General features: G+C 34.6%; 1 protein-coding gene across 10 annotated transcripts in view; it reads left to right on the top strand.

Moving 5' to 3' along the window:
* cep112 (centrosomal protein 112) overlaps positions 1–23,923 on the top strand; it is a 349,442-nt gene that overhangs the window by 168,951 nt on the left and 156,568 nt on the right. For 6 of the 10 annotated variants that reach the window (XR_012400500.1, XR_012400482.1, NM_001327791.1 and 3 more), the window contains exon 19: positions 13,170–13,277. The exons of the other annotated variants lie outside the window; for them this stretch is intronic. Coding sequence is in view for 4 of the 6 variants with exons in the window: in NM_001327791.1 (NP_001314720.1) it covers positions 13,170–13,277 (108 nt within the window). In the remaining 2 variants the exon portion in view is untranslated. The remainder of the gene's footprint in view (positions 1–13,169; positions 13,278–23,923) is intronic. 10 annotated transcript variants of the gene reach the window in all.

Here is a 23,923-nt window from a genome sequence, read left to right as displayed (position 1 = left end):
CCGGGAATTCTCCCGGTCCTCCCGATTAGCCAATCCGGGCCTGCCCATCCGCCTCGAAGTTCGACTTGTTGTGGTTCAGAGATGCTCTTCTGCAGACCCCGGTTGAACCGAGTAGTTATTTGAGTTACTGTTGTCTTTCTATCAGCTCCAACCAGTCTGGCCATCCTCCTATGGCATCAACAAGGCATTTGCGCCCACAGACCTGCCGCACTAAACTAATTGTGATTCTAAACTAAACTAAGGCAGGCGTGAAAGCACCCTTATTTAGCTAGAAACTCATTAAAATGTTCTTAAAAACATTCATAATATATTTTTTACAGCTTTAATGGATATTCATTGGAGTAATTGAAGTGCATTTTGAGTGTTGATTATGAATGATCTGTTACTGTATTTATTTAATTGATTAAATCAGAGGTCACCAAACTTGTTCCTGGAGGGCCGGTGTCCTGCAGATTTTAGCTTCAACCCTAATCAAACACACCTGAACAAGCTAATCAAGGTCTTACTTGGTATACTTGAAACACCCAGGCAGGTGTGTTGAGGCAAGTTGGAGCTAAACCCTGAAGGGACACCGGCCCTCCAGGACCGAGATTGGTGACCCCTGGATTAAATGGTCACACTTTACAATAAGGTTTATTAGTTTATGTTAATTAATGCATTTACTAACATGAACAAACAATGAACAATACATTTACTACTGTATTTGTTCATGTTAATAAACGTAAGTTAATGAATATACAGTTGTTCATTGTTGTCACATCTGTCAGTGACCACCTGAGGGCGCTGTAGTTCAATGGACAATGAGTGAAACTACAGCGTCCATAAAGACTACATTTCCATACATTCTTTCGCGCACACACCCGGTCTGTCATTTACATTGATTACAACCACAGCTGTCTCCATTCTCCGTGATAACCAGGACTATATATTCAGTCATTCGACCACAGTTTGTCATCGCGTCGTTTGTCTTTCTTGTAACCAGTAAGTCTGTTTTTCCTAGTTGTTGTTCCTGATCTTGCCTCGTATCTTGCTCTAGTTTAGTTCATGTTTATCTGTCTTAGTTTCTTGTTTTGTTGTTTATTTGTTACTTTGCAATTTGATATTTTGGATTTTTGTTCACTGTTTTTGCACTTTAATATATTAAAATTTGCACTTGAATCCGCTATCTTTTGTTCCCGTTTTTGTTATTGTTTTGATCACGCCTAACGTGACAATTGTTAGTTCATGTTAACTCATGGTGCATAAACTAATGTTAACAAGCATGTACTTGGATGTTAATAATGCACTAGTAAATGTTCAACTATGATTAATAAATGCTGTACACGTGTTGGCTATGATTAGTTCATGTTAGTAAATGCATTAACTAATGAACCTTATTGTAAAGTGTTACCGATTAAATGATACCGTAATTTTTAGGTTTTAGTTTGGCAAAATTAAATGTTATTTTTTTTGGTTGTAGTTAAAAAATACTAATTATACAGTCAATTAAATGTGTTAATATTTACTAACATTTAGTTGTATTCTAGCAAAATGCAGGGTTCGTACGGTTGCTGGAAATCCTGGAAAAATGCTTGATTTTTTAATATAGTGTTTTCAATGTTAGGAAAGTGCTTGGATTTTGGACAAAGCGCTTGAACCTGCTTGAATTTGAAAGTGCAGGGCTCGAAATTGCGACAGTTTTAGTTGCATATGTGTCAGAAATCTTATCTATACAAGCTCAAAATATATATATTTTAGGTGTAATTACTCATTCTATATGAAAGTCTCCTAAAAACGCATATGCGGTGAACATTTTGCAATCAAAACTGATCACACGGCAACAATTTTATGCACTCACACAAATGCAGGGTTTAGAAATGCAAACGCAGCGCTAAGAAATACTTAAAAACAGTTGACATATTTGCATACATTATCTTAATAGCAGTTACGGTCTTTTCGTATGCTGCAATATTAGCTTAATCTTAGTGAATGCCAGCACTTTTGCAATGTTGAATGCGCTGCAGTTGCACGACTGACAACATTGTGCCGATTAAATGAAGGATTAAATAGAACATGGCGAGGTTCAGTGGCGCAGTAGGTAGTGCTGTCGCCTCACAGCAAGAAGGTCGCTGGGTCGCCGGTTCGAACCTCGGCTTAGTTGGCGTTTCTTTGTGGAGTTTACATGTTCTCCCTGCCTTCGTGTGGGTTTCCTCCAGGTGCTCCGGTTTTCCCCCACAGTCCAAAGACAGGCGGTACAGGTGAATTGGGTAGGCTAAATTGTCCATAGTGTATGAGTGTGTGTGTGAATGTGTGTGTGGATGTTTCCCAGAGATGGGTTGCGGCTGGAAGGGCATCCGCTGCGTAAAAACTTGCTGGATAAGTTGGTGGTTCATTCCGCTGTGGCGACCACGGATTAATAAACGGACTAAGCCGACAAGAAAATGAATGAATGAATAAATAGAACATCTTGTGATTAAAATTTGTGGTAAACGCTGTTACCTGCAAGCTCCATACCTCAGGCTTCATAGTGAATGGCTCGGACCCATAATGATTTAATTTGTTACATGAATTTTGAATAGCAAGGCACATGAAATATTATGAACGACTGGTCATTAAAGGTTTGGTACTACACCCAAACACGATCTGACTGTAAGAAAGAGGCCAAAACTTAAAAATATACGGTCCCACTTTATATTAAGTGGCCTTAACTAATATGTACTTGCATAGGAATTAATAGTTTGTTACAATGTACTTATTGTGTAAATACATGTATTTACTGTGTACTTATGCTTGATTAAATACATGTATGTAATTACATCTGTAATTAACTTTTGTAATTACATTTGTAAATACACTGTTGACCATCCCTTACACCTTAACCCACCCTTAAACCTACCCACACCACCAAACCTGTCCATAACCCAACCTCTATCCCAACTCAAAAGAACCACAAGTGTTCTCAAATACATTATGAACACAGTAAGTACATTGTATTTTATTTTTTGATGTAAGTACATAGTAGTTAAGGACACTTAATATAAAGTGGGACCAAATATACTTCATCCAAAAACTGTTTTGGGTGAACTATCCCAATAAATCTATGCTCCAAAGTGTTAAAAAATTTAAGTTAAAAGGTCATATTGTGTTAAAATAGCACTTAAAATAAATAATAAAATAGTTATATAAAAATAGACTTAATAATTAAATAGACTTAAACCTGAAAAAGTACATACAGCATTTATAAATGTGATTTACAGTGGTTGTTAGGTGCTGGTAAAGTGTAAAACTGCACCTTGAAAGTGCTTGAAAAGTGCTGGAATTTGATGCTGGATAAGGTGTAAGAACTTTGAAAACGAGTGATCAATGTATTCATTGCCAGGGTTTTATTTGCATACTGTATGCCTGGGTTATTATTCGGTCCCACTTTATAGTGTGGCCTCAACTAATATGTACTTACACAGGAATTAATAGTTTTTTTACAATGTACTTATTGTGTAAATACATATATTTACTGTGTACTTATGCTTGATTAACTACATGTATTTAATTGCATCTGTAATTAACTTTTGTAATTACATTTGTAAATACACTGTTGACCATCCCTTACACTTTAACTCACCCTTAAACCTACCCATACCACCAAACCTGTCCATAACCCAACCTCTATCCCAACTCAAAAGCACCACAAGTGTTCTCAAATACATTATAAACACAGTAAGTACATTGTATTTATTTTGTTGATGCAAGTACATAGTAGTTAAGGACACAATCTTTATGCATTCCTGTTTTGATATGCAAAATTTTTATTAGTACACAAACATAGAGGTTAATAATGATTGTAGTTTGAGAAACCGTTCAGAGGAGCAGACTTTAAGCTGATAAAAGTCTGACTGTGTGAGACATTCTTTCACTGATATCACAGTGTAGTTGCATTCAGGCTGAATTAGGGCTGCGGATTGTTCCAGAGAATCCAGACAGCAAGTGATCAGTACTGCAGACTGGACCATAAATCACATTCCCTCATTCGGTCTCGCAGGATATCACAGCATTCCCACATATGGGCAGTGAGCATCCCTCAGACGACAATTCACGGCAATAAAAGGATCCAGCATGACCTAATAGTTAGCACATGTGCTTCAAAACAAGGGGCCGTGGTGCTTGTGCGGGAACAGCAGGTTCAATCTGGCTTACACTCCATTTCGATCTCTGACTAAAATAAAAAGCATCTTCATCAGCCTTCATACGCTGGCGTATAGCTTCTTTTTTTTCTTGGAAATAGATTGGCAAGCAGATCTCACTGTTAGTCATCAGAAATAGTTACTCATCCCAACATGTATGGCGTATGACTGTTTGTACATTCACCATTTTCCATCATAACAACTGCAGCCCCCCCCCCCCAAAAAACATCACATCCTGCACACAGATGCTCAGCGGCGCCAAACGATTCGCTGCAACACCTGCATCCAATGTGTGCGCAACCACACGTTCATGCTATTGTTACCTAGCCTCTTATTTACATTTATATATTTCCATTTCACTAAAAAATGTCATCCGGAGCATCATTCAAAACTTAATGACTTGACTTGGTTTACATTCTTAAGAATGCAAGTGCACGTTATTATAAAGTAAACATATTAAGATAAATAAATACAACTGAATCATAATCTATCAATGGTCTGTGGTCCAGTTTTCCACTGATGCTTTCAGCAACGCAGCCCTATATTGATTATTTATGATTGTATGTGGGTTATTCTAACAAAACCATTAAAACACTACACTTAGGGTGCTTTCACACCTACCTTATTTAGTTTGATTGAATCGCACTAGAGTTCGTAGTTTTTCTTTTGGGAGGTGAGAACGCAGCAATCGTTCTCGAGTGCGCACCAAAGGCGGGCCAAATAAGCGTACCGAGACCTGCTTGAAGAGGTGGTCTCGGTACGCTTTCAAACGAACCCTGGAGCGGTTCGTTTGTGGTGAGAATATGATTCGTACTAAAACAGATCCAACCGCAAAAAGTACTGCGACTTTAGGACTAATCCAGCTGCCGTAAGCCGATGCACTGTGCATTATGGGATATGGAGGAAAAATATTTGTTGACAGCGCTTTGCCAACAGAGAGAGAGAGGGGAAAACATTACTTGATGAATCGTTGGTAATGTTTCCGCAAGATGACCATGTCGCAGTTTAGCTAAATGAATTCACGCCTCCTCCTGAAGTGACGAGGGATGCATTAAACACTGTTTTCCAGCCGCAGCTGCGCTTCATTCTCAAAATGTATAACGTTAGTTTGTCTAAAGCAGACATACAGTCCATCAGCGCAGTCGTCCCTCCAGAGTAAAAATGAAATTTTGTTTTGTTTACTTTCGGGAGTTCATTGGCATTTTCCTGCACGTGAATTCTAACCAATCAATAAGCAGTTTAGGAAATATGTTCAACAACATCTGGCCAATGAGAGATGTGGATTTTGTCAGATGACTGCATTTTGGTTCGTTTCAACTGGTTCGGAACAAAGCCAGCAGTGTGGTGTGAAAACAACCCAAAGACAGCAGAAAATGAAGCAAACTACAGATGTGAAAGCACCCTTAGGGTGCTTTTATACCTGCCTTATTTAGTTTGATTCGCACTAGAGTTCGTTTTCCCTTTTGGGCAGGTAAGAATGCAGCAATCGTTCTAGAGTGCGCACCAAAAGCGGGCAAAATAAGTGTACCAAGACCTACTTGAAGAGGTGGTCTTGGTACGCTTTCAAATGAACTGTGAGAATACGATCAGTACTAAAACAGGCTAAATTAATTCACGCCTCCTGAAGTGACGAGGGATGCATTAAACACTGTTTTCCAGCCGCGGCCGCGCTTCATTCTCGAAATGTATAGTTTGTCTAAAGCATGCAATCAGTCAGCGCAGTCGTCCCTCCAGAGTAAAAACGACATTTTGTGTCTTCCGGTTTTGTTTACTTGCGGGAGTTCGTTGGCATTTTCCCACATGTGAATTCTATCCAATCAATAAGCAGTTTAGGAAATATGTTCAACAACATCTGGCCAATGAGAGATGTGGATTCTGTCAGATGACTGCATTTTAGTTTGTTTCAACTGGTTCGGACCAAAGCCAGCAGTGTGGTGTGAAAACGACCCAAAGACGGCAGAAAATGCAACAATGTATCATTTATTACCCTTGGTCCGGACCAAATGAAATGGACTACAGATGTGAAAGCACCCTTACAGTGCATCCGGACAGCATTCATAGCGCTTCACTTTTTCCACATTTTGTTATGTTACAGCCTTATACCAAAATGGATTAGATTCATTTATTTCCTCAACATTCTCCACACAATACCCCATAATGACAATGTGAAAAAAGAGTTTTTTGAAATTTTTGCAAATTTATTAATTTTTAAATTAATAAATTTAATGTGTGCGACAGATCAAGGATGAGGCAAGAATCAATTCTCTAATTTAAGCTTTTTACTCAATGGTTGAAACAATATGTAACAATAATAAATGGGAAAAAAAAGAAATAAACATTTACAATTATTATCTTTAAACAAAAACAACGAGCGTTAGCCAAATCAAAGAAATTAACAAAACAAAACAATCCTTAAATCTAAAGTCTAAACTAGGCGTCAAAAAGAAACACAAATAAAAACCGAGATCTTCATTGTATACGACACCCGAACTAAACTTATGAAACTACAAAACTCAAAGCACACAGATGACAAAACGCTTTAACTAATATAACAAAATATCAATCTAAACTAAAACAAATTGAGTAAAGTCCGTCAAAGCTTAGTTTAGAATCACACAACCATCACATTATGTTACTTAAAGCCAACAAAGGTCAACAAGCAAACTCAAATTACCACAGTAAACTGAGATAAATCACTGGTGCATCATTCAGCAAGCCATTTTTTGAAAAGTAAATGAAGTGAGCAGTTGTGCGTTACGGTATCTTACGTTATCATTGGGACTTGTTTTTGTTTTGTTTGTTTCATTTTTATTCTATTTATTTTTTTGAGAAGGATCTGCAATCTGTTGAATAAAGCCAATTTTGGTGGCTACTAGTTTGATTAATGTGAGTTTGTTTATTTGTTTATTTATTTGATTATTAATTCATTCATTCATATTTTTTTTCCTGGCTCGCAAGTTTGATTTTAGCAATTTTTAATCTTTCAAAATTATTATCCAAAGTTGGGAAAAATGTTTTGGCTCATTTTAATTGGTCATTATTTATATTTATTTTGCATGAATTAAATTATGTTATCGTTTAATGCTATTATAATTAACTGCTGTTGTGGGTGACACGGTAGCACAGTGGTCTCTGATGAATAAAGGGTCTAAGCTGAAGGGCAATGAATCTATCTATCTATCTATCTATCTATCTATCTATCTATCTATCTATCTGTCTGTCTGTCTGTCTGTCTGTCTGTCTGTCTGTCTGTCTGTCTGTCCGTCCGTCCGTCCGTCCGTCCGTCCGTCCGTCCGTCCGTCCGTCCGTCCGTCCAAAGTATATAAGTGATGTGCTTGAGATAGGTCAATGTATTTTTATGCTTTTGATGAAATACCATTCAACTTAAGAGCTCTTTAGACCATGCGCCGGACTGTTGCTCTGTGTCTCGCTGGTATTGTCTTTAAATAATTAATGCTAATAATAATAAATAATAAACTGAGATAAATCACTGAATAGACGAAGCATAGCACAAACAAATTGCGTGAAGCACAAATGGTCACACTGGTCTGTCGGGGCTTTAAATCTTTGCGGCTATCCTGGGATTGGCGAAACCGAAAATGTCGTAATGATGATGGACAGAATGGTAAACCAATAAGAAATCTAAGGGCTGAGCAAAAGGAGAGGACAGAAAGAAAAAAAAAAGACAGCAAGAAAACATAAATCATAACAACAGCCTTTGCTCAATACTTTGTTGATGCACCTTTGGCAGCAGTTACAGCCTCAAGTCTTTTTGAATATGACGCCACAAGCTTAGCACATTTGTCTTTGAGAATTTTTGCTCATTCCTCTTTGCAGAACCTCTCAAGCTCTTTCAGCTTGGATGGCAAGTGATGGTTTACAACCATTTTCAAATCTCTCCAATAGGATTTAGGTCTGGGCACTGGCTGGGCCACTCAAGGACATTCACCGAGTAGTTGTGAAGCCACTCCATTGATATTTTGGCTGTGTTTTTTGGGTCAATGTCCTGCTGGAAGATGAACCGTTGCCCCATTCTAGGGGTCAAGAGCACTCAGAAGCAGGTTTTCACTCAGGATGTCCCTGTACATTGCTGCATTCATCTTTCCCTCTATCCTGACTAGTCTTCCAGTTCCTGCTGCTGAAAAACATCCTGCCGCCACCATGCTTTACTTTAGGGATTGGTTTTAGTCTGGTGATGAGTGGTGCCTGTTTTTATTTCCACATTTTTCACATTGACATTATGGGGTATTTTGTGTAGAATTTAGAGGAAATAAAAAATGAATTCAATCAATTTTGGAATAAGGCTGTAACATTAAAAAAAAATCTTGAAAAAGTTAAGCGCTATGAATGCTGTCCGGATGCACTGTATGATTTAATGTAAAATACACTTATGATAAATATAAAACTTAGTAATTTAGTAATAAAAAAAGCATTAAGATTTAAAACAACACTGTTCACTACGAAGCACAATGTGTAAGCTCAACGTATATTTTTTTTGTTTATTGTAATTTTAAATAAGTTTAAACATTTAGTAAACATAATTTTTATAGTATGTGATTTTTGGACACAGCCGCAGTGTTAGACTGGTCAGTATCCTCTATATCAGGGGTGTCCACACTCGGTCCTGGAGGGCCGGTGTCCTGCATAGTTTAGTTCCAACCCCAATCAGACACACCTGGGCTAGCTAATCAAGCTCTTACTAGGCTTTCTAGAAACATCCATGCAGGTGTGTTGAGGCAAGTTAGACCTAAAATCTGCAGGACACCAGCCCTCCAGGGCCCGAGTTTAGACATTCCTGCTCTATATTATTTCAATTAAATGTTGTTTTTTTAAACCTCTACAGTGTTTGCCAGCTGATTTATTTGCTCACAATCAGACATGTGCAAAGCTAATGCTAGCACTCCCATTTTATTTTGTTATCGTGTTCTGTGAATCCGACAATGGCATCATGCACTCTGTGAAGTTTTACAGTTTTAATTATTGTGCATTTATTATTAACACAGAATTAAATCGTTTACAAAAATGTATTTGCATGTTCAGAATTGGACTCACAGCTGACACAGTCACAAGTTACCATAGAAGCATTTTGGCATCTCAGATCTTTAAATAAGAAACATGAGTTGCAAGGGTTGAACCCATGTGGTGTCATCAGTTTTCTGTCCAAAACTCCATTACAGCTAGCATTTTTAACTACACCCAATTTGGGTGAAAGGTGCTGTTGTTTGGTTGTTTGTTTGCTAAAGCAAAAGCAAGCCACTTTTTTGAAAAGTAAACAAAGTGAGCAGTTGTGCGTTACGTTGTCTTACGCTATCATTGGAACTTGTTTTTCTTATTGTTTGTTTTATTTTTATTCTATTTATTTTTTTGAGAAGGATCTGCAATCTGTTGAATAAAGCCAATTTTTGTGGCTACTAGTTTGATTAATGTGAGTTTGTTTATTTGTTTATTTATTTGATTATTAATTAATTAATTCTTTTTTTTCCTGGCTCAATGATTAATCTTTGATAAACGTTTTTATCTAAATGTACGCCATCCATTTGCATATATATATATATATATATATATATATATATATATATATATATATATATATATATATATATATATATATATACAGTTGAAGTCAGAATTATTAGCCCCCTTGTGATTTTTATTTTCTTTTTTAAATATTTCCCAAATGATTTTTAACAGATCAATGAAATTTTCACAGTGTGTCTGATAATATTTTTTCTTCTGGAGAAAGTCTTATTTGTTTTATTTCGGCTAGAATAAAAGCAGTTATTAATTTTTTAAAAACTATTTTTGGGACAAAATTATTAGCCCCTTTAAGCTAATTTTTATTCGATAATCTACAGAACAAAACATCGATATACAATAGCTCGACTAATTACCCTAACCTATGTAGTTACCCTTATTAACCTAGTTAAGCCTTTTAATGTCACTTTAAGCTGTATAGAAGTGTCTTGAAAAATATCTAGTAAAATATTATTTACTGTCATCATGGAAAAGATAAAATAAATCAGTTTTTAGAAATGAGTTGTTAAAACTATTAAGCTTAGAAATGTGCTGAAACAATCTTCCCAGAACAGAACAGAAATTAGGGAAAAAAATAAACAGGGGTGCTAATAATTCAGGGGGGCTAATAATTCTGACTTCAACTGTATATATATACACACACACACTAGGGTTGGGCCGATAGACAATTCCATCGCTGATGGCCAATAGACAACACGATGATGAGCCGGCATGGCCGATCCTCCGCCCCACCCCCGTCGCAAACCTGCTTGCGAAAAATACACAATCGGCTCCGTTTACACTAATACGTCTTAGTGGTAAAATGGCATGTTAGAACGAAAATAATCCACATTCACACCGTTTTACCCGAACTTTCAACCGTTTCTGAACAGCTTTTCATCCGCTGAAAACGCACATCGCGTGACCACACACACACACACACACACATATAAACACACACACACACACTGTCATGCGCTTCTCTGAGCTCCAGGCAGAGAGCAGTGCACGTTGGACAGTTTATCAAGGTTGTACCGCTGGATCGCGTCTCACTATAGTTGTTAAACGTTATATTCAGACATCCCAAGTGTCCCGGAAGTTCCAGGAGTCTCTTATAACAGAACTTATAATGCCCGCAAACGAGTGATAGTCTCCCGGAAATTGCGCGTCTCCCTCCTTGTCCTCAAATAAGTCGCGCACCCTTCTCAACCACGGATCCATTTTCGCTCATCAAACACGTTGCACGCAGTCTATCAACTCAAATATATATATTGGTTTTAGAATGCAGTTTTCTCTTACTATATTTATACCTCTGAACCATGTGAGAACAAAAAGCAACAAAGATTGAAGAAACAACTGAATTTTTCTGGAGTGTGTAAATAGCCGGTCGAACAGCTTGACAGTTAAAAGTTGTCCATAATAAAGGCAGTTTTGAATACAGAACTTTATTATTTTTACTTTTCTTTTTGCTTGTGATCTGTAATGACTTTAGATCCCACAGGAAGCAAATGGGCACAATGTGAGCACAGTTCCTCAAAAGTTACACATCGTACATTGTGTGTGTGTGTTCGTGCTAATGGTCATGTAGTTGTGGGCGAGCGTTTGGGGATCCTAGAGCTCTTGCTGGATTCTGATCTGCTGCCCACATCCTGCTCATGTTCTTTCTGATTCACCTTTCTCTTTCCACCCCGTGTCTCCAGCGATCATCATCTGTCCAAGATTCAGCCCACATCAAAGTCTTCTCTCCTCACTCTTTCCCTGCCACCCCCTCTCTTTCTCTTTGTACGCCATCCATTTGCATTAATCTGTTTGTAACGGCATCGCAGAAAGGAAAGTCCTCTCTAACGGGACATGGCCTTGACTTGAGCACGCTAAATGTAGCGCATCTGCAGCTAAGATCTACAATTTAATCCATTATGCTGATCATGTATCCTGTTCAGAAGTACTACCTATTTCATGAAATATACTAGCTGTGCTATAAGGCCTGCTATATAGATTACCCTAAAGCAGAGTAAAAAAAAAAAAAAAAAAAAAAAAAAATATATATATATATATATATATATATATATATATATATATATATATATATATATATATATATATATATATATATGTATATGTATATATATATATATATATATATATATATATATATATATATATATATATATGTATATATATATATATATGTATATATATATGTATGTGTGTGTATATATATATATATACATATATATATATATATATATATATATATATATATATATATATATATATATATATATATATATACTGTGTATATATATATATATATATATATATATATATATATATATATATATATATATATATATATATATATATATATACATACACATACATACATACATTTTCACTAGCCACAATTTTGTTGCTGGGAAAATGTTTTTATATGCATAAATATGACTTTATGTCCACATGCCTTCTCATTCATTTCACGTTTTGCGTGTCGTGTAGGAGCAAATGGGTCACCAAACAAAAATTATTTCTTAGCCACAGTTTTTAAATGTGTCAAACAAGCTAAATATAGCTGTATACTATACTTTTTATTTAACAAAACATTTATTTTATAAAACCAAAGAAAAGCAATTGACTTTTAAAAATAATTATTGTCATGTATCAAAAATATTCACAGTAATCTGTCCTCGCTAAAGGTCTCTCAGATCACCAGTTAACTACACATAAATGGAGAGTTAATCTCATATTAAAGCAATGTTGTTGTAAAAATGATAATTAAACCATATAAAACAAAAATAACCGTAAGCAAAAGAAAGCAAGTGAAAAACATACTGTGTGATAATGGAATATATATATATATATATATATATATATATATATATATATATATATATATATATATATATATATATATATAAATAAGGGGGTGAGGTCTCGTTTTCCTTGTTTTTTGTTCTTGACTGAGTACATGCCTGTTTTATATGATTTATATCTCATATCCACATACACTCTTATTTGGTCGTTTGAGACAAATTTGGGAAATCCTAAACGAGTTTGGAAATATTAGATTAAAATTTGTTTTGATGGTCCATTTTTGTTGTTGTTGTTTAATACCTTTTTGTTGTTAATAGTAATGACATTCATTTTATTATTGGTTCTATTATTTTTGTTGTTGGGCTCAGAAATGCTGCAACCTTTATTTTTTCAAGGTCTGAGATTAACTCAGCTGAAAGTAAAGAGTTGGCAGAAGCTTATTTAGGTGAACTTGCCAAGTTTTGCTCATAAAACTAATCTTTCTAACTTAAATTTGATTTAGGTTAAGTAAAGTGTTCAGTGTAGTTGTACAGACATATTTACTTATTGTTTTATAGTATAGGTGTGTGTGTGTTATGAAAAAAAAAGATTGTAGTTGACAATAAAATACCATTAATTTAAATAGTATAATCCTTCCATTCTTGCTGTCTTCTTCCTACTGTAATCCACATCGCTTTCTGTTTCCAGATGGAGAAAGTAGAGGCTGATCTGATTCGCTCTAAATCTCTACGAGAAAAGCAGTGTAAGGAGTTCCGTCATCAGTTGGAGGAGCTCCAGCAGAAATACGAGCAGCAGGTCAATTCATTTTTATTTTTAATTTAATACATGTAACAGCAAGCAACATGGCTCATTTTCAAATGAAATGCTTTAGTCTTTCTAGATAATTGGATGGACTGTTGCGCTATCAAAAATACATTATTTTCAGGTTTTAATATTCCTTATCATATCATACCATTTGGTCTCCAGATCCTTCTGATTAAAATGTAATTTGTTCTCCATTTAATCAGTCCCATGGAATGATAAAATGCTACCTTTTTATAGACGTGACTGACTGGAATGTGTCTGTTATCTTTTGTGCAATCTTTTATAAAGAATAAAATAGAATATCTTGGAATATTGTTTACCTTACAGTCTAGCAGTATATTTTATTTTATTGTTTTCCAAATAATTTGGACTGAAGCAATTTGTAGTACAAATTAGTACCACTAGGGTTTAAGAAAAGGGGTCACTGAATATAATATAATATAATATAATATAATATAATATAATATAATATAATATAATATAATATAATATAATATAATATAACTTAATATAATATAATATAATATAATATAACTTAATATAATATACTATAATATAATATAATATAATATAATATAATATAATATAATATAATATAATATAATATAATATAATATAATATAACTTAATATAATATACTATAATATAATATAATATAATATAACTTAATATAATATAATATAACTTGATATAATATAATATAATATAATATAGCATAATATAATATAATATAATATAATATAATATAATATAACTTAATATAATATAATATATTATAACTTAATATAATATAATATAACTTAATATAATATAATATAATATAATATAATATAATATAATATAATATAACTTAATATAATATAATATAATATAATATAAAATAATATAATATAATATAATATAATATAATATAATATAACTTAATATAATATAATATAATATAATATAATATAATATAACTTAATATAATATAATATAACTTGATATAATATAATATAATATAATATAATATAATATAATATAATATAATATAATATAATATAATATAATATAATATAATATAATATAGCATAATATAATATAATATAATATAACTTAATATAATATAATATAATATAACTTAATATAATATAATATAATATAACTTAATATAATATAATATATTATAACTTAATATAATATAATATAACTTAATATAATATAATATAATATAATATAACTTAATATAATATAATATAATATAATATAATATAATATAATATAATATAATATAATATAAATTAATACAATATAATATAATATAATATAATATAATATAATATAACTTAATATAATATAATATAATATGATATAATATAATATAATATAACTTAATATAATATAATATAATATAATATAACTTAATATAATATAATATAATATAATATAATATAATATAATATAATATAATATACCTTAATATAATATAATATAATATAATATAATATAATATAACTTAATATAATATAATATAATATAACTTAATATAATATAATATAATATAATATAACTTAATATAATATAATATAATATAATATAATATTATATAAAACAATATAATATAATATAAAACAATACAATATAATATAATATAACTTAATATAATATAATATAAAATAATATAATATAATATAATATAACTTAATATAATATAATATAATATAACTTAATATAATATAATATTATATAAAACAATATAATATAATATAAAACAATACAATATAATATAACTTAATATAATATAATATAAAATAATATAATATAATATAATATAATATAATATAATATATAAAACAATATAATATAATATAATATAATATATAAAACAATATAATATAATATAATATAATATAATATAATATAATATAATATAATATAATATAATATAATATAATATAATATAATATAAAATAATATAATATAATATAATATAATATAATATATTGGAACATAATAGAACATAATCAAACAACACAACATAACGTAATGCAATGTTACGTAATATAACAACATAACATAACGTAATGTAACAGAACAGAACAACATAACAACATAACAGCATGACATATAACATGACAAAGAACAGAACATATAACATAACATAATATAATGTAACGTAATATAATATAACCCAACGTAACAACATGACATGATAGAACAGATTAGAACATAATATCACATCACAGAACAGAACAGAACATATAACAGAACATAGCATAACAACATAACATGACATATAACAGAACATAATGTTACATAACAGAACATAACATAACTTAGCAATTCATATCATAGCATGACATATAACACAGAACAGAACATAAAACAGAACATATAACATAATCACATAACATATCAGAAGATAAAATAACATAACATAGCACAGAACATAGAACAAAACATAGAACATAGCATAACATAACAATCCATTACTTGACATGACATAACATAACATAGAACATAACAGAACAGAACATAGAACAGAACAGAATACATAACAGAACTGAACAGAACAAATAAGTAAAATATACATTCAACAATCACTTTAGAGGCTTCAGTAGACATGTTCCGCTTAATGCAAATACTGTATCTAATCAGCCAATCATGATGCATTAGTCATAAAGACATGGTGAAAATGATTCGATGATTTGATTTGAAGTGAATCCAGGCATCAGATGGGGAAGACAGCTCATTCAAATGACTTTATATGCGGCATGGTTGTTGGTGCCAGAAAAGCAGATCTGAGCGTTTCAGAAGCTGCTCGGATATATTGGGATTTTCACTAGGGATCTGCCTATTCACCAGGAATTTTTGGGCTGATCCATGCACTTATTTTAGCAAAAAACAACAACTTTTGGGCAATACTGATATCGATATTGGTCAATTGCATACAGTACCAAATGGGGATGTAACGGTATTGTAAATACCGTCATACCGCAATAAATTTTTTTTCGATATTACCGTAGTCGCATGACTCGGTAAAACTATAGGTCTTCTGAGAAAATTTGCTCAGGCGAACGAGCGGAAACTACAATTCCCATCAGCCCATGCGTGACCATCATCCTTTGCGGTCTGTTGTCACTACAGATCCAGTAATGCGGAAATGGAGTGTGCTTCTAGTAGCGGGGATGAAAAAGAGCTGGAGATGATCGAAACCTAAAGCGGATGTTGTCGCCGCGCGCGTACTGAATAGCGGTGTTGTCGCGCGCGTACTGTAAAGCAGAGAGGGGGGTTGAGCGCGCATACTCAAGAGCGGTGTTGTCGCACGCCTACTGAAGGGCGGGACGGAGGGTCTGTCACGTCGCGGGGGCACTTTTGATCATTTTGGAAGGGCACTTTCTATTCAAGACTAAAAAGGGCATGTGCACTGCACAGGTTGAGCCCTATGTGTGCACGTGCCTGCAAGTTGGGGAATACGACTAATAACAGTCATGGGGACTGCAAAACACAGCACACTGTTCAGATTGATGCAGACATTGACTTGTACCGCAAAGAGACCCTCTATCTCACTCATGGCTTGTCCTCTCAAGTGGGGGAAAGACAATGCACAACGTTACCCACTGCTGTCAACCTGGGCCAAGTCATATCTCTGTCCCAGAATCCTCAGTCCCAAAGGAGAGGGTTTTTTTCTGTTGCAGGGGACATTGTAAATGCCCAGAGATACCAGCTTTTACCAGATTATAGTTATATGATAATTTTCCTTAAAGCCCATCTCTATCTAAGTGAGTGAGTGAGTGATTAAATGTTGAATGTGATGAGTTTTCAACAATACTAAATTGAAACTTTATTTTTTTACATGGTTTAATCATTTTTTGTTATTAAAATTGAAGTTCCTGTTTCAAAGCTTACAGATAGATGACTAATTTGTATGTCATTGACACTTTTGGCACTTTTTTGGAGTATTTTCATAAGTTTTGTTTTTCCTGTAAATGATTCAATAAATACCGTACCGTGACATTCATACCGAGGTATTACCGTACCGTGAAATTCTGATACCGTTACATCCCTAGTACCAAATCTTCTCCATCAAATTAGTTTCATGTTGGCTTATTTGAAAGTCTTGCAGCTCACTTCCTCCATGTAATTAATACATCCTTGATATTAGCTTTGTTTGTATATTATTACCAATATGCTAAAAGCTATAAATTCATAAAATATCGGCTGATAAATAATGGCGGCCGACAAATTGCAACCATGAATTTAGATTACCGCTTCGGTATGTTAGTTATTTATAGGTTTAAAGCAGCTCTTACCTCCAGTGTTGTGTTCATATTCATATTTGCTTATTTATGCAGCTGCGTGGTCCTGCGTGGCACGACATATAGTTCCACTGTATGTCCACACATGTAGTGGAATGACAATACAGCTTGAAAGATGACTTGACGTATCTCAAAACTCTTTCTTTTTCTGAAAAACACAGTGGACAAATAAGAGAGCCGGAGTTAATGTAGCATGGAGGAAGATTACCATTATATTTATTATCCAGTTTCTTCCGCAGCTTACTGATTGTAGTGGTTTCTTAAACTCTCTCAGCAAGGATTTAGGGTGCTTTCACACCTGCCTTATTTAGTTCGATTGAATCGCACTAGAGTTTCCCCTTTTGTTGCGGTTCGTTTGGGCAGGTGAGAATGCTGCAATCGTACTGATGTTACTGATGTTGCTTACAATTTATTTTTCACTTATATACTAAATATACACTCAACAGCCAATTTATTAGGTACCAGTACCAGATTGAAACCCCCTTTTGCCTTTAGAACTGCCTTAATCCTTCATGGCATAGATTCAGTAAGGTACTGGAAATATTCCTCAGAGATTTTGGTCCATATTGACGTGATAGCATCGCACAGTTGCTGCAGATTTGTCAGCTGCACATCCATGAATCGAATCTCCTGTTCCATAACATTCCAAAGGTGCTCTATTGGATTGAATTCTGGTGAATGTGGAGGCCATTTGAGTAAAGTGAACTCATTGTCATGTTCAAGAAACCAGTCCCAGATAATTTGCGCTTTATGACATGGTGCGTTATCCTGCTGGAGTAACCATCAGAAGATAGGTACACTGTGGTGGTCATAAAGGGATGGACATGGTCAGCAACATTACTCAGGTAGGCTGTGGCATTGACACGATGCTCAATTGCTACTAATGAACTAAAAGTGTGCCAAGAAAATATCCCCCACACCATTACACCACCAGCCTGAAACATTGATACAAGGCAGGATGGATCCATGCTTTCATGTTGTTGATGCCAAATACTGACCATCGCAATGTCGCAGATTTTTCCAATCTTCTAATTTTGGTGAGCCTGTGTGAATTGTAGCCTCAGTTTCCTGTTCTTAGCTGACAGGAGTGGCACCCGGTGTGCTCTTCTGCATACCTCAGTTGTAACAATCGAGTAACTGTTGCCTTTATTTTTTTATTTTTTTATTTTACTTATTTATATAGGCACAATGTACAACATGACATGTTGTGCCAGAGTTAGCTATACAGCTAATTTACATCTGTAGTCCCTGGGCAGGAAGTAACAAATTTAACAGTTTTAACAAATACAATATACACTTACAGTACAATAAATACAACACATCATTGTCAATAAAATTAAATCAAATCAGGGGCTGCTTATTTTCTATCAGCTCAAAGCAGTCGGCCGTTCTTCTCTGACCTCTGACATCAACAAGGCATTTGCGCCCACAGAACTGACACTCACTGCATATTGTCTCTTAATCAGACCATTCTCTGTAAACCCTAGAGATGCTTGTGCTTGAAAATCCCAGTAGATCAGCAGTTTTTGAAATACTCAGACTAGCCCATCTCGCACCAACAACCATGCCATGTTCAAAGTCACGTAACTCCCCTTTCTTCCCCATTCTGATGCTCAGTTTGAGCTGCAGCAGATCATCTTGACCATGTCTACATGCCTAAATGCATTGAGTTGCTGCCATGTCATTGACTGATTAGAAATTTGCGTTAACGAGCAGTTGGACAGGTGTACCTAATAAAGCGTCTAATGAGCATATACTACTTGACTAAATCTATCTACGCTTGAGTCACTGGGCGTTGCGGGCACTGTTGCAAGCACTGTTATACAATGGTTCAGATCTTACCTCTCTGACAGGTCATTCAGGCTTGGAGGGGAGAGGTGTCCAACATACAGCATCTAAACACTGGGTTACCTCAAGGCTCTGTTCTTGGGCCACTTCTCTTCTCTATCTACATGACATCTCTAGGACCAGTCATCCAGAAACATGGATTCTCCTACCACTGCTATGCTGATGATACCCAGCTATACCTCTCTTTTCATCCTGATGATCCCTCGGTTCCAGCTCACATCTCAGCCTGCCTGTTGGACATTTCACACTGGATGAAAGATCATCATCTTCAGCTTAACCTTGCGAAAACGGAAATGCTTGTAGTTTCTGCCAACCCGACTCTACACCATAACTTTTCAATCCAGATGGATGGGGCAACCATTACTGCATCCAAAATGGTGAAAAGCCTTGGAGTAACGATTGATGATCAACTAAACTTCTCTGACCACATTTCTAGAACTGCTCGATCGTGCAGATTCGCACTCTATAACATCAGAAAGATCCGACCCTTCTTATCTGAACATGCAGCTCAACTCCTTGTTCAAGCTCTTGTTCTCTCCAAACTGGATTGCTGCAACTCTCTACTAGCAGGGCTTCCAGCTAACTCAAGCGTCTTCAGCTGCTCCAGAACGCAGCAGCACGAGTGGTCTTTAATGAACCTAAAAGAGCACATCTCACTCCGCTGCTCATCCGTTTGCACTGGCTGCCAGTTGCTGCTCGCATCAAATTCAAAGCTCTGATGTTTGCCTACAAAGCGACTTCTGGCTTTGCTCCTTCTTATCTGCTCTCACTTCTGCAGATCTATGTGCCCTCCAGAAACTTGCGTTCTGTGAATGAACGTCGCCTCGTGGTTCCATCCCAAAGAGGGAAGAAATCACTTTCCCGAACTCTCGCAATCAATCTGCCCAGTTGGTGGAATGAACTCCCTAACTGCATCAGAACACCAGAGTCACTCGCTGTCTTCAAGAAACGACTAAAAACTCAACTATTTAGTCTCCACTTCACTTGCTAATCTGCAATTGCCTCTCTGGATATACCGCTAACTGTACTCAAAAAAAAAAAAAAAAATTACTAATACTTTCCTTCTTAGACTTTACAAACCTGAAACTTGCCTTTAGCACTTATTTTATTGTTGCTCTTACAGTTGTGTAAATTACTTCCTTGTCCTCATTTGTAAGTCGCTTTGGATAAAAGCGTCTGCTAAATGACTAAATGTAAATGTGAATCTAAATATTTACTTTTTCTTTCCATAATCCAAATGAGACATTTTGTTTTTATATAGGGCATAACTATGTTGTTACTGTATGTCTTCCAGGTTCAATGTTACTTCATATTCCAGTACTTCTTTAGTTCCAGATCATTGATTTGTAAGGCCTAGTCAAGAGCCTGTAGCATTATGATACTATCCTGTTCTAAATAATCGGACTTCGCATCGAAGTGTCAGCAGTGGCTCTGTGTTTTTACAGTATTGTGCAATCTCTGTTACACTGTTTGCAGTGCTGTGTTCATGATTTTTTGGAACCTCATTTTGTGGCGCTTTAAATGTTTTGGAAACCTCAAACATCTCTGCAATGTTTCTCCTTCATCAAAGTGCAAAATCCAAACTAGCGGGTGTGCAGCTGGGTTAGCTCAGGGATGGGAAACAGTGTGATAAGAGGGAAACATGCAACCAGTGGTCACAGTTTTATCAGCAGACGGGTGAAGAAGAGATTTGTGTACAGTCAGACTTTTCATGCGCACTAATGGATTCCTACAATATACTGTATATACAGTCAAAGTTCATATTATTATGCCTCCTATGAAATGTGAAGGCTTTAAAAAAGTGTTGATTAATTGAGAGATTAGTTTTAAACTTAATAATTTTAATGACTTGTTTCAAATAACTCAGTTATTTTGTCTTTGCCATGGTGACAGTGCAACTTATTTAGCAAGATATTAGTTTTCAGTATAAAGTGCCATTTAATGACTAAGTCAATAGGTTTACTAGCAAGTGAATGGATAAAAGTGATTGGTTCTGTAGCCAATCGGAAAAAATAATAATAATAAACAATCATTCTTAAGGGGGCTAATAACATCGACCTTAAATGTTTTATTATTTTTTTGTACGTCCCTATTGCACATTTTGTAGACTGTCTGCTTAATATCTGTTAATACCGCTTCTTTAACAGACATTTAACTGACTATAAGAAACTTTGCAAGTACATGTCAACTTACACTAACCCCAACCTAACAGTCTACTGATTATCTAATGAGAATTAGTTGGCATGTAGTAGCAATGTAACGTAAGGCAGTTTCACACTTGGTTCAATTGCCTGGATCGTACACAAACTCGATTGGCCCCCATTGCTACCTTATCGGTTGGTTTGTGTTCACACTGTCTTTTCTCCTTCTGAACTCATTCAAACCAGAAGTGAACCGGACCAGAGTTTGAATGAACCATACGCCAGACCACCTTTCAGGCGGTCTCAGTTACGGTTCACAGGTTCTATATATATATATATATAATGTACAATGATTTGAAAGAAAATGACTTTTCAGTTTTGACTTTTGTTCTCCTGGAGAAAAATCAACATGTTTGCCTTTTCTGGCAGAAGGTGGGATCTTTCTTGGTTTATTGTGCTCCCTGCAGTTGAAAAAAAAAGATATATATATATACAGTTGAAGTCAGAATTATTAGCCCCATTTTGATTATTTTTTTCTCTTTTAAATATTTCCCAAATGATGTTTAACAGATTCAGGAAATGTTCACAGTATGTCTGATAATATTTTTTCTTCTGGAGAAAGCCTTATGTGTTTTATTTCGGCTAGAATGAATGCAGTTATTAAATTTTAAAAATCCATTTTTGGGACAAAATTATTAGCCCCTTTAAGCTTATTTTTTTTTCTCGATAATCTTCAGAACAAACCGTCGTTATACAACAACTTGCCTAATTACCCTAACCTGCCTTGTTCACCCTAATAACCTAGTTAAGCCTTTAAATGTCACATTAAGCTGAATATTAGTGTCTTGAAAAATATCAAGTAAAATATTATTTACTGTCATCATGGCAAAGAGAAAATAAACCAGTTATTAGAAATAAGTTTTTTAAAACTATCATGCTTAGAAATGTGCTGAAACAATCTTCCCTCCATTAAACAAAAATTGGGGAAACAATAAACAGGGGCGCTAATAATTCTGGGGGTCTAATAATTCTGACTTTAACTGTATATAGAATGATATGATATATTTGTTTTACAATTATTGGTTTCATTTATTTTACACTAAAAACATAATAATAAAATAAAATGTCGTTAATTCTGTTCTATTAGTTTTTTTTTTTTCATTAAAAAAACTCTACTAAAAGTATCAATAAGAGAACCGTTAAAGTACAGAACCGATAAGTGGTATCGATAAAAGTAGTAATACCATTAAAACCTTAACGATACCCATCCTACTACCACATATAGAGTCATGTGACCCCGCTCTGTTTACACTTCTGCGTCGAGCACAGCATATGGTCTGGTGCAAGCATCACATGGGTGCATACCCCTCACCGTGACTGATGCTGACGCTGACCTCTCAGAAATTTTGTAACTACACGTCACAAAAACACATAGCCCAAGCTCTGTGATTGGTCAGCTTGGTAGCTTCGACAAGTGTGGATGGTGTAGAGAGGGTAAAATTAAATAAATGAAAGTATTATTCATTAATCGTAAGTTCAAATGTTCAATTAATCGAAATTTAGATTTTAGGTCAAATTGCTCAGCCCTAACTTGAGGTATCGAACACTTTCTATGTGTGATTATAATGATATTTGATATGAAACTATGCAGATGGCAGAGCAGGAATTTAAACAGTGTACTGGCTGGCCAAAATCTGTGTGAAATCTTCAAGAATAGAAATTGGAAGCTCTTAAATTTTGCGCCGTTTGCTTGATTTTGTGTTTAATTTAGATCGGAGAATCTCAGAATTCTGCTGTTTTCGTATTCATTATAGGTCATGGAAATTCAGCTTTTTAGTCAGTGAAAGTCAAGAAAAATGACATTTGGATTAAAGATGGTAGCCTAACTTACATTCCTAAAGCGCTAAAGGATTGACCCTTCATGTTACATACTGGAAGGACTGAGCTGCGATGTTTAGTGTTGGTTTAATGGGTGAACTGTGGTCAGAGGGTCACTTTCAGCTATTCATGCGGACACAAAGAGACATTCCCCAGGATTCCCATCAATGGGACTTTAAAAGAGTGCATTTCTATAGAAGTGACGATTCTGTTTGACCTCTTCACCATTTGACGTCACGCAGGCTCGCTTTGCTGACACTGAGCTCATGTCTGAGGTCAAAGTGAGTAGGAAGTCAAGACATTAACGCCATCCCACTCACAACTCTTGTCGGCTGCCTTGGATTCTGGCTGTCCACATCAACTTGACAATCATATGCTTTTCTTCTTTCTCCTATGCAGACAAATAGATGGTCCTTTTTGGATCATCAGCACTGTGTATAATAGAATATATTTTCCGCCACTCTTCTTTCTT

The sequence above is a fragment of the Danio rerio genome, chromosome 3 (assembly GCF_049306965.1).
Source record: "Danio rerio strain Tuebingen ecotype United States chromosome 3, GRCz12tu, whole genome shotgun sequence".
Lineage (NCBI taxonomy): Eukaryota > Metazoa > Chordata > Actinopteri > Cypriniformes > Danionidae > Danio > Danio rerio.
This window is presented reverse-complemented; position numbering and strand designations above follow the sequence as displayed.